The sequence below is a fragment of the Sorex araneus genome, chromosome 1, assembly GCF_027595985.1.
Source record: "Sorex araneus isolate mSorAra2 chromosome 1, mSorAra2.pri, whole genome shotgun sequence".
In the NCBI taxonomy this organism is placed as follows: Eukaryota; Metazoa; Chordata; class Mammalia; order Eulipotyphla; family Soricidae; genus Sorex; species Sorex araneus.
In genome coordinates this window covers 22990886-23004639 of record NC_073302.1, presented here as the reverse complement: position 1 = coordinate 23004639, position 13754 = coordinate 22990886, and the positions used below count along the sequence as shown (strand labels likewise).

Sequence of the window (13754 nt, the reverse complement as noted above, 5' to 3'; positions counted from 1 at the left end):
AGAAAAGCATCCACTATAACAATGACAGAGGGAAGCAATCACTCTGGACAGAACTGGGTGCTGAAAAGAGGTTCAGCGGTATGCACGAGAGCCTTTCAGTAACAGTATTGCAAACTACGGAGCCTAGGAGAAAAGGGGGGCTGGAGCAATAGCACAGCGGGAGGGCGTTTGCCTTGCACACAGCCGACCCAGGTTTGATTCCCAGCATTCCACAGAGTCCCCCAAGCACCACCAGGAGTAATTTCTGAGTGCAGAGCCAGGAGTGACCCCTGTGCATCACCAGGTGTGACCCAAAAAGCTAAAAAAAAAAAAAAAGGAGAAAAGGAAAAAGAAAAGTGTCTGCCATAGAGGTAGGCTTTGGGGCAGGAGGGAAATAAGAGGGACATTGGTGGAGAAAAGCGGACACTGAAGGGTCAGGTGCTTGAACATTGTAGACTGAAATTCAATCATGAACAAGTTTGTAACCTTGTGATGATTCAATACTTTTTTTTAAATAAAAAAATAAAAGTAAGAGAAAAAAACAGAGTGAAACAGTTACCTGGGAACTGAATGTACTAAAGGGGCAGCTGGCAGAGCCAGGTGCAGAAGAGAGCTCATGAAAACAGAGCACCTTCTTTGTTTTCTTGGGGTTTTTTTTTTGTTTTTTTTTATTTTGCTTTTTGGGTCACACCCAGCAATGCACAGGGGTCACTCCTGGCTCTGCACTCAGGAATTCCTCCTGGCGGTGCTCAGGGGACCATATGGGATGCTGGGGATCGAACCGGGGTTGGCCGCATGCAAGGCAAACGCCCTACCCGCTGTGCTATCACTCCAGCCCTGAGAGCACCTTCTTGAGCAAGTAAGAGACTCTTGCACACCATACAGCTGACAAGGGATCGATATATAAAATACGCAAAATATGCCAACTGAACAACAATAAAAAAAGCAATTCCCCCCATCAAATGAATAAAAGATCTGAATAGAAACTTCTTTAATGAAGGCATATAGATGGCCCAAGGATATCTGAAATACATATTCCACATCACTTGTTAAGGAAATACAAATCAAAACCCACAATAAAATATCAATACACCCTGTGAGGATGACCTATATCATAAAGATTGGAAACAATAAGTGCGGGTTAAAGGGCTCAGGGGACACTCTTGATGGGAATGTCTATGTTCCAGCCCCTATGGAAAATGGGATGGAGAGTCCTTAAAAACTGCTACAGATGGTCAATGGTGTGGGGGTGGAGGGTAGTTAAGATAGAGGAGGGTCCATCATGACAACACGATTTGGAAATGATCTCTCTGGCAAGAACTCAGTGTTGAACGCAGGTAAATGGCTGTATGTGATAACCTTTTGCTATCTGTATTGCAAACCATACTGCCTAAAATGAGAGAGAGAGAGAGAGAGAGAGAGAGAGAGAGAGAGAGAGGGAGGGAGAGAGGTGCTGCCACAGAGGCAGGCTGGGGTGGGGGGTAGCTTGAAGGGGTGGGAGGGAAACAGGGGACACTGGTGCTAGGAAATTACACTGGTGGAGAGATGGGTGTTGAAACATTTTATGACTGAAACACAATCATGAATAATTTTGCAATGTCTATCTCATGATGATTCAATTTAAAAATATGCTACAGGAGGGTGGGGGAGACAACATAGAGGACAGGACAGGGGCTGAGGCACTCGCTTTGCTCCCAGCCAGCCGGTTCAAGCCCCATCACCACATATTGTCCTTCAGCATAATTAGGAGTGACCTGAGCACAGAGCCAAGAGAGAGCGCTGAGCATCGCCAAAGTGCAGCTGAGGGAAAAAAGACAGGCCCTCCAAATCTGTTCTTAACATGGAAATCCCATGTAATATAGCAATGCCGCTTTGAGGCATTTATCCAATGGAGGTGAAAATACTAACTTGCATCCAAGTGTTCATGGTAGCATTCTTCATAACATTCGAAACACAGAATCAACTCAAATGGCCATCAGCCAGTTACCTAAGGAAGAGGTGGTGATATCCTCAATGGAATACTATTTTGCTAGTTTTTCAAAATGGTACTGTGTCTTCTAGAATAAAAGGAATGGAACTGGAGGTGATTGTGCTGTGTGAAATAATTAAGGAAGTGAAAGACCTGGACAGTTTCATTCCTGTGGATACAAATAACTAAAGCAAACTGACAGGCAAAAATAACCTAAACTCAGGAAGAATAGCTGCCGGAGGAAAGGGTGGGTGGGAAGAGTAGATAGAGGAGTCTTTCTGACAGTGAGAAGATGCTGGGACTGCATGGGTGGGCGGGTGAGATTTATACACAGAGAAATGCGTAGCTGAGCCCTTGAAAGTCCAGAGTGCTAACACTATGGGATAATAAGATCTGTGATAATAATCTAGTGATAATAGAAAAGGAAACATTTTGAACACAGTTCCTTGAAGTGATTTTCATTTTATAAAATTTCTTTCTCCTCAAGAAAACAGATAAGAAACCAGAAGATAAATTAGAAAATGGATATCCAGACAAGGTATGTCGAAGTCTGAGTAGCACAAATGAAGATGGAAAGGAAGACAAGCAATGAGGTATTAGAGTTGACACAATTTCATGATGATCCAGATCAGAAGATAAGGATCAGAGAGAATAGGAGAATGAAATCTAGATTTCTGTCTGATCAACTGAATGCATAGTGATGCAATAGATACTTAGAAGGAAAAAATAAAATAGGAGAATTGGAAAAGTCAGACTTTCTAATTTAAAATTTGACTACAAAGCTACAGAAACTAAAACAGTGTAGTACTAGCATAAAGAGACACATACAGACAAAAAACAGAAAACCCAGAAATAAATTCTTATGTATATGTCAAATGAGTTTTGACAAGTCTGTTCAAGCCACTCAATAGAAAAAAGGAAGTATTTTCAACAAACAGTGCTGGTCAAACTAGATTATAACGTGCCAAAGAGTGGATTGGACTCTTACCTAATATATGTACAAAAGCAATGAAAAATCCAACTAAATGAAAGCTAAAGCTCTCAAAAAAAAAATCTGTTGGAAAAGCTTCTGGAAGTTAAAACTGGCAATGCTCTCTTGGATATGACACCACAGGCATGGGTCACAATCAAGAAAATAGAGAAAAGGAACTTCATCAAAATTAAGAACTTCTGGGGCCGAGCGATAGCACAGCGGGGAGGGCGTTTGCCTTGCAGGTGGCTGACCCGGGTTCAATCCCCAGCATCCCATATGGTCCCCCAAGCACTGCCAGGAGTAATTCCTGAGTGCAAAGCCAGGAGTAACCCCTGAGCATCTCTGGGTGTGACCCAAAAAGCAAAAAAATTAAAAATTAAGAACTTTTATGCATCAAAGGACTTTATCAACATAGTAAAAAAAAAAGGAAGAAGAAGAAGAAAGAAGCCCACAGTTTGGCAGAAAACACTTTTCAAACTGTGTATCTCAAGAGGAATCAATATCCAAAGTATATGTAGAACTCCTTCCGTTGAACCAAATGCTATGAATATCTGGTGGTAGGCCTTCTGGGAGGGCTGGGTGGTTAGATGAGGTTCTGAAGGTAGACGGCCCAGGTGGGATTAACAGCCATCTAATATGGAGAAGACTGACCAGCACTCCCTCCCTCCCCACCGAGTGAGGACATAGCAAGAAGGCCGCCTCCGCAAGCCCACCAGTGGGTCTCACCAGCGAACCAAGCTGGCCTGCACCTTAATCTTGGGTCCTGCAATCTCTAGAACCGTGAGACAGAAATGATGTTGTTTACACAACCAGTCTATGGCACCTGGTAATGGCAGCCCAAGCTGACTAATAATACACCCTCCCAGACTAAAGTCTCAGTCTCTGATCAACAGCTTTCTGAGAAATCTCTAAATTGTAGTTAGCGTCCTGCCAGTGTTGTGTCTATGGCCAGACATGCCAAGCTGAGGTCTTGGCTGAGTCATAAATACCTTTAGAAAAAAATTAAGCAGTGTGTGTGTGTGTGTGTGTGTGTGTGTGTGTGTGTGAGCGTGCGAGCACCCGTACATAATCTGGCTGATGCCCTCTAATTTTTAATTACTACATTATTGTCACAAAAACATTACCACTAGTCCCCTATGCTATTTGAATTACTCTTAGAAATTGGTTTTATACCAACTGCGATATGGCCTGTTTGATCTATGTCCTCTACAGAACAAGATATTTCTACAGAACAAGATTCAAATGTGTGATGACCCTTCTACACAAATTCATCAGTTAATGAGTATTTATCTACCGCCATTTCATTTTCTTCTGGAGTATATATTAACTGGTGCGAAGACTACAGTCATTCTCACTTTAGGTCTCTTATATCGCACATGGATTGAGAATATATCTTACTACTTTTTTAAAATAATAAAGATAGAAACAAGTGTTAGCACTTTATCTTCTTCTGCAGTTTCAGTAATGTAAATAAAAGATGCCTTGATTAGAAAAACAAAAATTTCTATTAATGGTATTATCTTGTTTCCAGTTGCTGTTACCAGTCTAGTTGTTGGTACCAAGCTACCCACAGATAGCTTCACACTGCAGTCCTTCTAGGGCAACCATCACAATGATTCTTGCAGACAATCTTCCATCCCTGACCAACAGATCCACCTCATGTTCTTCAGCTGGTCCAGTTCATTATGGTTATTTACCATGTGGTGACTATTCAGTTCTATTTATTATCTAATGAATATTCAACCATTCTCATGGAAGAACAAAGCCTTTTTAAAGACAAGGGAGAGGAAACTGGGTTTGATGCACCACTCCCAAACAGGGTATGAGCAGAAGGAAGTAAGTGGTGAGTTTAAGCCCCCTCCCTCTTGCTTCCTGGAGGAAGCAGCAATCTGGCAAAGTAATGTCAGAGAAGGGCGGGGGAGGGGGGCGGGGAGAGGAGGGAGGAAAGGGAAAGTCATAGGCAAGGAAAAGAAAGTTCCACTGTTCCTCTCCAAGTCAGCCCTCAGCAGTGTTGCAAATGAAAGGCATTCAGGAAATCTATGGGGCAGAGGGTAAGGTGCTTGCACTGCTGACATAGGTTCCATCCCCAGCTGCATATGGTTCCCCAGCACTGCCAAGAGAGACCCCTGAGTGCAGAGCCTGGAATACATCCTGAGCACACCCAGGTGTGGCCCCCAAACAAAAACAAACAAAACAACCAGAATTGGGAAGCTTAAGAGGAAGAAGCAGAAGCAAGCCATTCATCCCAGGTCCCACCAGGTCACCCTGGAAGTTCAGAGTGTCACCACTCATAAAGCTTTTAACGGCGGCTCATTCTTTAGAGAGGCCAAGTACTCAACCCATTTTATGGTTATTGCATGCACTGTCCATCAAACGCCCAGAAACATTTACATTTCATGTGACAATACAAAAGAAAGAGTTCACAACATCTTTTCAAGAAATATACCTGATTCCATTCACTTGTGATTCGCACTATAATGCAGTAATCATTGCCTGTTTTCAAGGGTGCATTGTAATATTTCCCATAGTATAGCCTATCTCCGATAGAGAGCTCCATGACATCATCTGCAACATCCTTGGCCAGTAGTTCTGCAGCCACGTATCCATCAGCATTAGAAGTGTTGCTAAAAAATGAGGTAGCTCCTTTAGAATCACAAGGAAACGTGCTTTGCAGAGCCAGGGGAAGCACTAACACCTGATAGGAACTGAAAGAAAAAAGAAAATGTTTATCAACCTTTCAGTATCTATAACACAAACCACAATGTCCAAAAGAGAGAGAAGAAAGAAGGAGAGAAGGAGAAGGAGAAGGAGAAGGAGAAGGAGAAGGAGAAGGAGAAGGAGAAGGAGAAGGAGAAGGAGAAGGAGAAGGAGAAAGGGAAGAAGGAGAAGGAGAAGGAGAAGGAGAGGAGTGCCTACCATAACCATAGAGGTAGGCTGGGGGGGAGAGAGGGGAGGGTGATGGGAGGAAAACTGGGGACACTGGTGCTGGGAAATGTACACTGGTGGAGATGTGGGTGTTGGGACACCGTATGACTGAAACCTAATCATGAGCAGCTTTGTAAGCGTCTATCTCACAGTGATTCAATGAAAAAATTAATTTTTTTAAATTAATAAAAGACAATGTTTATCAGATCCTCACCTGGGGTCCATTCACTGCCTTAGTGTTACTTACTGAACACCCGCTGTTGCTTGGAGCCCTCTTCCTGACCCAGGAAACACTGCCCTGAACCTGGAATTGGCAGGCTGGCAGCCGCAGTGGTCAGGCAACTCCAACCCTGCCGCCAGGCGACAAGGAGCAAAGTTCACATTCTAACTGCAGGTGGGTGCGGAGGACATCCCCTTTAGCTAGGACCCAGGGCTGCGCATATCCTGCCTTGTGCGTACTTGTGGTGAAGTTCATCTAATCAGCGAGTCTCACGTGGGCACCTAAAGGCAGCTGTGAAAGGGCTTAGCGGTCACATGGAGGCCAGCTGCCTCCAAGAGTCAATGTACAAAGTCTGCCGACCATCACATGACATGTGAGGCAGAATCCACGGGATTGCACATGGCTCCTGACAGCTCACAGATCGATACCAAAGGTCATGTGAAAAAACTGAGACCCAGAATGCAACATCACGGGCCAGTGATGTGGCCTGACAATCTCCCACAACAGAAGAGAAGGTGTCACAGGGACCCTGTGAAACCATCCTTTAAAGGTAGGAATGGTGACACAAGGGCAGCCCGGTGTCATTTTGTCCCAAGCTTTATTAGGTGGCCCACCAAAGAGAAAGCCTGTCAGCAAAAAGGGTGTGTCCAAGTGAAATGGGACCAAGGATGACTCGTGCCTTCCTTTGTATCCTGCCTTTTACAGTGAGTGTGTGAACGTCTCCTTTTTCTATCAGCCTTGACAGCAGGGATTTAAATGATCTCTCTTTTATCCTTTCGAACCCTTGCATAGTTCTCTGGCTATGCCTGACTCCCCACTGAGGTTTCTTGAGTTGAAATTTTAATAAAGAGGATAAAGCAGACATCAGCGCCAAGTATGATTAGGGTGATTTCCAAAACCCATTAGCCCGCATGATTCTATTTCACCAGTGAATATAAATTTCCTGCTCCATGTACCTTGGAGCCCCATCTCTCGTTCTCAAGAACCCATGAGTCACCAGGTTAAATAAAGGGAGCTTTCTCCGACAGTAGGTGTTGGATTTGCAAAGTTCCCACCCACGAGGCGCTCTCGAACATTCCCGGTGTCCTCGGGGCCCGGATTTCCACAGAGCCTGGGTTCCCTTTCCGTCAAGGGCTTCCTTTGGAAAGGTGCAGTGGAAAGCTTCGTGGCCACGAGTTGTCTGTCGCCGCGGTAAATGATAAATATTTACTGAGCGTCCACCGCAGACAAGAGAGCACCTGCGGCCGTCCACAGCCCTGTGAATCGAGCACGGCAGCAGCTTCGCGCTGCCCGACGGCTCCTTTTCAGATCCCAGCTGCCTCCCCACGCAGGTGCTGGAGGCAGGGCCAAAGCTCAGAGGAACACACAGCCCCATCGAGGCGCCCTGCAGGACGCGGGAAGAAAGTCTGTCCCTGGGTTAGCATGCTCAGCAACCTCTACCTAGCAGGACGCTAACACTGACTTCTAGTCCCTTCCCATATGGACTGAGGTTGTGCTGATGATCAGCCCCACCCCAACACACACACACACACACACACACACACTCCCCAAAGAAACCCCGTAATCTGGTAGGTATGGAAGACACCAGCATGCAGGGAGCCCAGGCTATACTGACTCCCTGAGGTCACCCAGTTAAGGGTGTTTGGTCCCTGAGCCCCTAGCTCCACCCTGCACCCAGCTCTTAATCCTCGCATTGCACAGAGAAGACTTTGCTCTGTCTCAGCCCCTGAGGCTGCTCCCCGCAGCGCCCGAACAGGTAGGCAGGGGGAGGAAACCTCTCAGCCTTCCCGCTTGTAATTAGCACTGATGACAGGAGGGAAGCAGTTCTGGCTGTGGGAGACGCACGAGTGTTCTGGAAGGGCTTCTCCCCTTTTCTCCCTGCCACCCTCCCTGCAGTGACTCAGACTCCCACTTCCTGTTTTGAAGGCAGTGGCCAGCACAGGACCGCAGGGCCGCCTGTCTTCTGATTCTTCGTCTGGCCTTACGTAACTGCTTGGCCCAAATGCCACGTTTGCTCTTGCAAATTCTCCCAGGCAGTGATGTCACCTCTGTTCTCCTTGTAGCCCCAGAAGGACAGTGTCTTCCAGTTAACCGGACAGGAACCAAGAAGCACGACGACCTGTGCACCCTATCCATCCCTGGGAAGATCTCTGGGAAATAACTGAGCTCAAAGAAATGGAAAGGCAGACGTCTGTCTCTGCAAAGAAACGGATTCTCAGATAACATCTCCAGACTTTAAAAAGCAAATGTTTTTCCTATCTTCGTTAATGTTCGGTGCTGAGGGGTCTTTGATGAAAGACTCAGGAGAGACGGGAGAGCGGCAGGTCAGGTGAGGGGTGTCAGGGCTCCCCGCATCTCCTTGACTTGCTCCCATGAGTTGCTCATTTCCACCTGTGACTCTCTCAGCGGGCCACAAAGACAGGAGAGGGGTCAAGTCATTTGCCCTGCATGCAGCTGGCCCGGTTCAATCCCTGGCACTGCATGGTCCCCTGAGCACCAGCTGGGAGTAATCCCTGAGCACTGAGCAATGAGTAGCCCCCCCTCCCAGCACCGTAGGTTGTTGTAGGCCCCCTACAATCTTGATCTCAGGAAAGGGGAAAAAAATCTGTTTTCCTAATCTTATCACAACCGCTGTAAACAACATGCTTAAATGACCAACATAGCAGAGTCCTTTCACGGGGACAAGCTCATTCCATACCAATTCCCTCTGGGGTCCCTGAAGCCATCTCTAACCACACAACGTCTAGCACGTAACTAAATCCATCGATGAAACAAAAGAATCGTCCAAACGGTCCTTTCAGAAACCACAACACCGAATCATGTGTCCCGCAATCACTCTTAAATACAGAAAAATATTTTCTGTCTCTGCTCAGTGAAATGGCGCACCTGGGCCACCCTCGCCAACAGATGACGGAGAGATGGGGAACCAAGGACAAACCTGACATACTGTCGGACAAGCACAGGTGGAGCGAAATGCTTCTCTGGTGACCAAAGGAGCAAAGGACATTTTTTGAGCTAAGCCACCCGAACACTGGTCTCTGGTGCCTAAAAAGTGTCACAATTGGTTTGGAAGGGGACTGCTTAGAATTCAAGACCCAGTTGGTACTCAAGGAAACTGAGGACGAGGCCCAAGCTACCAGCTACAGGAGTGCAGGTACCTAAAAAGGAGTCTCCTCAGCTAAACCAGAGCTTCCAGAACATTCCCTGGGATTGAGGCGAGCGGGGGGAGAGGGGGTGGGGGTAGAGAGGTGTTGGAAAGGGGCAGCGACTGACCTGATGGGTCCATTTGCCTCCGAGGCTCTCCTCAGTCTCAGGCGAGGGAGGGGCCCTCCGTGCACAGTGTGGAAGTCCACTTCCGGGAGCAGCGGGTCTGAACACGCGTTGGAAAGAAGAGAGGGTGACAATGAGGGTCAGCAGAAGCACGAAGACGGGGGTCCTTCAGGAGGCCCAGAGGAAGGTGTCCCTGGAAGGAGTGACCAGCGAGTTCTAACACACGCCACCACGCGGAGGAGGCCTGAACACGGGGTGCTAGAGGCGCCAGAGCGGGCAGAGAGTGGTGAGGTGCTCTCCTCCACAAGACAGGGCCCGGGGCCTGGTCCCCAGCACCCCGAAAGTGGGGAAAGTGCTCCAGGAGCAGCCCTTCAGCACTGCCAGTATGGCCCCAAACACATACATAAACACACAAACATATCCCTGTACACACACACTCACACATACACACAAACACACACAGACACCCCTACCTATACACACATACACCTATACACATACACACACACGCACACACACACACACACAGCCACAGCTACACTAAGCCAGGGCATGGATTAATGAGTCAAGAAAAGAGAGAGCTTGAGATCCACTAACCAAGTAATATTGCTTGGTTCCACACCATATGAAACTTCTAGAAAAGGCAGATTCATGGGGGCAGAAATGGGCAGGCAGGAAGCTGCCCAGGGCAGGGAGGGGGAGTGGGGAGGTAGGGAAGGAGGATTTGATGCTTACTGGTCACACAGTTTCTGATGGTTTTGGAAACCAACAATGGTTGAGGTTGTCCAATCCCATAGAGGTACCTAATGCCATGAACTGGGCAGAGGGGTGTTTTGTTTCTATTATTTTACCAAGAAAAAAAGTGAGAGCCCAGCACTGCCAGAGGGTGGATGCTGTGGGCATGAACGTTTGCTTGGTGGACAGCTGGTGGTAAGAAATTAGCTCTCCCCATCCTTTGGAATCACAGCGTGTCTGCTTTGACTTCACATGTTCCAGCAACCGGGATTCCCAGATCCTCTTTCCACGGGAAGGACAGACTGAATGGCTGGCACGGTGGCTCCATCTGTGGTGTCAGTGTCCTGGCTGCCATTCTGACATCTGGCTTTACACGGCTAAGATATACTTACCAGGCGCTCACCAAACGCATTAGCTGCGTCCTGGCAATGCTCCTCTCACCGAGTCAGCTCCAGAGGCGACCAGGTGGATGAGGTGCACGAGCAGCCTTCCCTCCCGGCTCCAGACTCCGAGCAGAAGGCCAATCTTTCTTTCTTTCTTTCTTTCTTTCTTTCTTTCTTTCTTTCTTTCTTTCTTTCTTTCTTTCTTTCTTTCTTTCTTTCTTTCTTTCTTTCTTTCTTTCTTTCTTTCTTTCTTTCTTTCTTTCTTTCTTTCTTTCTTTCTCTTTCTTTCTTTCTTTCTTCTTTCTTTCTTTCTTTCTTTCTTCCTTCCTTCCTTCCTTCCTTCCTTCCTTTACTTCCCTCCCTCTCTCCCTCCCTCCCTCCCTCTCTCCCTCTCTCCCTCCCTCCCTTCCTCCCTTCCTTCCTTCCTTCCTTCCTTCCTTTACTTCCCTCCCTCTCTTTCTTTCCCTCCCTCTCTCCCTCCCTCCTTCCTTTCTTCCTTCCTTTCCTTCCCTCCCTCTCTTTCTTTCCCTCCCTCTCTCCCTCCCTCCCTCCCTCCCTCCCTCCCTCCCTCCTTCCTTCCTTCCTTCCTTCCTTCCTTCCTTCCTTCCTTCCTTCCTTCCTCCCTCCCTCCCTCTCTTCCTTCCTTCCTTCCTTCCTTCCTTCCTTCCTTCCTTCTTTCCTTCCTTCCTTTCTTCCTTCCTTCCTTCCTTCCTCCCTCCCTCCCTCCCTTCTTTGCAGGGTTGGGTTACCTGTTGGACAGTCTCCACACATCAAATTGAGGCGAGTCTGAGGCCAGGTCTGCTTGTACCCTGCTAACTCGGCTTCCCTTCCCTTCCCTGCGGTTCAGATGTGGGGGCAGATCCTGCAAACTTCCTTTCTGGGGCCTGGCACCAAGTCAGTTTGATCGATGAAACCCATCATTTCATCCCTTCTCACACTTGAGTCTATTTCTGAAGTAGTCCGAGGCGGGACTAGAATGATGCCCTTGGAAAGTCTCGTGGTCCAGATAAGGAAACAGAAGTGGGGCAGGGTTACGAAACGTGCCCGCAGTCAGCACAGGGCAGAGCCAGGACCTGACCCCAGTGCTGTACCTCTCCTCTCCCCGGGGCTCCCTCAGTGACTGGCTACTCCCACACTGACACAGCACTTTTGTATTACTTCCAGCACACTATTTGCTTGGGGGTTGCACCTCCTGGTTCTGGGTGCTTAAGTATTCCTGGAGAAACCCCCGGCATTGCTCGGGAGCCATAGATGATGTTAGGGATCTGAACCAGGGCCAGTTCACAAGCAAATCAAGGTCTCCACCGGCTGTGGTGTATCTCCAGCTCCCAAGTCCACTTTGGCAACACTGAGCCCACAAGCATAAGAAGCCCGGGGAAGTAGCCCTTCGCATAGTGACAGGTCTTGAGAAGTGGGGCCATAATTAAGCCACAGAGGTCATCACTGTGATGTCGTGGGCATGCCACAGACACCAGCCACTAGCTGCCTTGTCTGTAGAAGAGGAACAGGGACAGGCTGGAGGAACTGGAACTTAGTCCAGGGCTAAGGCGACCAGCCAGCACGTTAGGCTCAGAGCTGCACAGAGCCAGGAGCAATCCTTCAGCACTGCCGGGTATGGCACCAAACACACACACAAGCACACAACACACACAAACACACACACATGCGTGCACACATAAACACACATGAATGCGCACATAAATACACACACATGCACACACATACAAACACACACACACACACAGCCACACAGAGCCAAGGCGGGGATTAATGAGTCAAGATGACAGGGAGCTTGAGATACACTAAGTATATGTTACTGGTTCTTAAAATAGAGACTCATGAGCTACGCCCAAGGAGTGCCAAGTACTACGCTAGTCGCAGGGTGTCTCAGCAGCTCTGGGTGACGTCAGCTCGGGTTTCTCGGTGGCTCAGACAGGTGAAGTCACACCAGGGGCAGGTGGAGTCAGGTGTGTGACCCGGGTTCACATCAAGCTCCGTCACTGGCACTGCCATGACACCAAGCTAGGGTAACACGTTCACTGACAATCTCAGCATGACACCCACAGGGACAAATCCCTGCTGTGTCACCCCCAGCCTGTGCTCATAAGGAACAGGGGAGGGGGAATCTGAGGGAGCTACAGGCCAAGGAGATTCCATCACTAGGAGGTGAAGCAATAAGCAGAAACGCTCATTTGGGAAGGGCCCCATTTGTGTCCCTCCAAGCTCTCTGATCCAACAAAGTCCCCTGCAGCTGGGCTCATGTCTCTGAACTACACACACACACACACACACACACACACAGATACACACACACACACACACACACACACACACGATTCCCCAGGGGACTGAGGGGCAGGACCAGCGGGACATGTCGGAGAGGAGTCCTGAGGCCTTTGTTGGAGAGAGCTTCTGTGAATCCCAGGGACCAGATGGTGGAAACAGACCCCACAACCCTCAGGAGGCCAATGGGAAAAAGGGTCTTAACCAGATCCTGGCCTAACCCATCACTCTTTCAAAGTCCTTCACTGCATTGACAGCGGGGCAGGGGACAGAGAAAGACAGTGAAAGAGGAAAGTGCTTCCAGCCCCACTGTGAAGGAAAAGCTCCCAATTAGGAAATAGCTTTGGTGGTCATCATCATTACCATCATCATCGTCGAATTTCTCGAGTGGTCTCAGTAACGTCCATTCGTCCTCTGAGATTTTAGAAGCCTCTCATTATTCATCCTTCCCAACAGTGCCACATTGGAGGCTCTTTCAGGGTCAGGGGAATGAGACCCATCATTGTTACTGGTTTTGGCATATGAATACGCCACGTGGAGTTTACAAGGCTCTCCCATGTGGGCAGGAAACTCTCGGTAGCTTGCCAGGTTTTCCCAGAGGGAAAACTAGGCTGTAAGATGTCTCCTTCCCGTAGCTTGGTTTTATAGTCTCTGGAATGTTGGCCATTGATAGGATTACATAGCACCAGGGGCAGTTTCTGGGTGTGACCACCTAGCTACTGGAAAATGGGGGATCTGGGTGGAAGAGGCCCAGTTCCAACCTGAGCAGGCTTGGAGATCTCAGCCCCGGGTTCCACACACCTGGGTTCCTCTGCTGGTTCCTTCATGCGTGAGGCTCATCCGAACGTGTGGAGAGGGGCCTTGAGCATGGCTGTGGCTGGGTTCCCAGCTTTAATGGTAGCAGTGATAATTAGTCGAAATGATAATTTAAAAAGGAGGGGAGGGCTGCCTCGATTATGTTAAAACTCTTTCGAATGTGCTGCATCCACCCTGTTCAATGCACACGTTCTGGAGAAA

The 13754-nt window shown here is 48.2% G+C and overlaps 1 protein-coding gene across 1 annotated transcript in view; it reads right to left on the bottom strand.

The window, feature by feature from the left end:
* SUSD1 (sushi domain containing 1) overlaps positions 1-13754 on the bottom strand; it is a 143215-nt gene that overhangs the window by 18504 nt on the left and 110957 nt on the right. The window contains exons 11-12 of the mRNA XM_055143119.1: positions 9340-9436; positions 5368-5545 (exon numbers count right to left, since the gene is read on the bottom strand). Coding sequence (XP_054999094.1) covers positions 5368-5545; positions 9340-9436 — 275 coding nt within the window. The remainder of the gene's footprint in view (positions 1-5367; positions 5546-9339; positions 9437-13754) is intronic.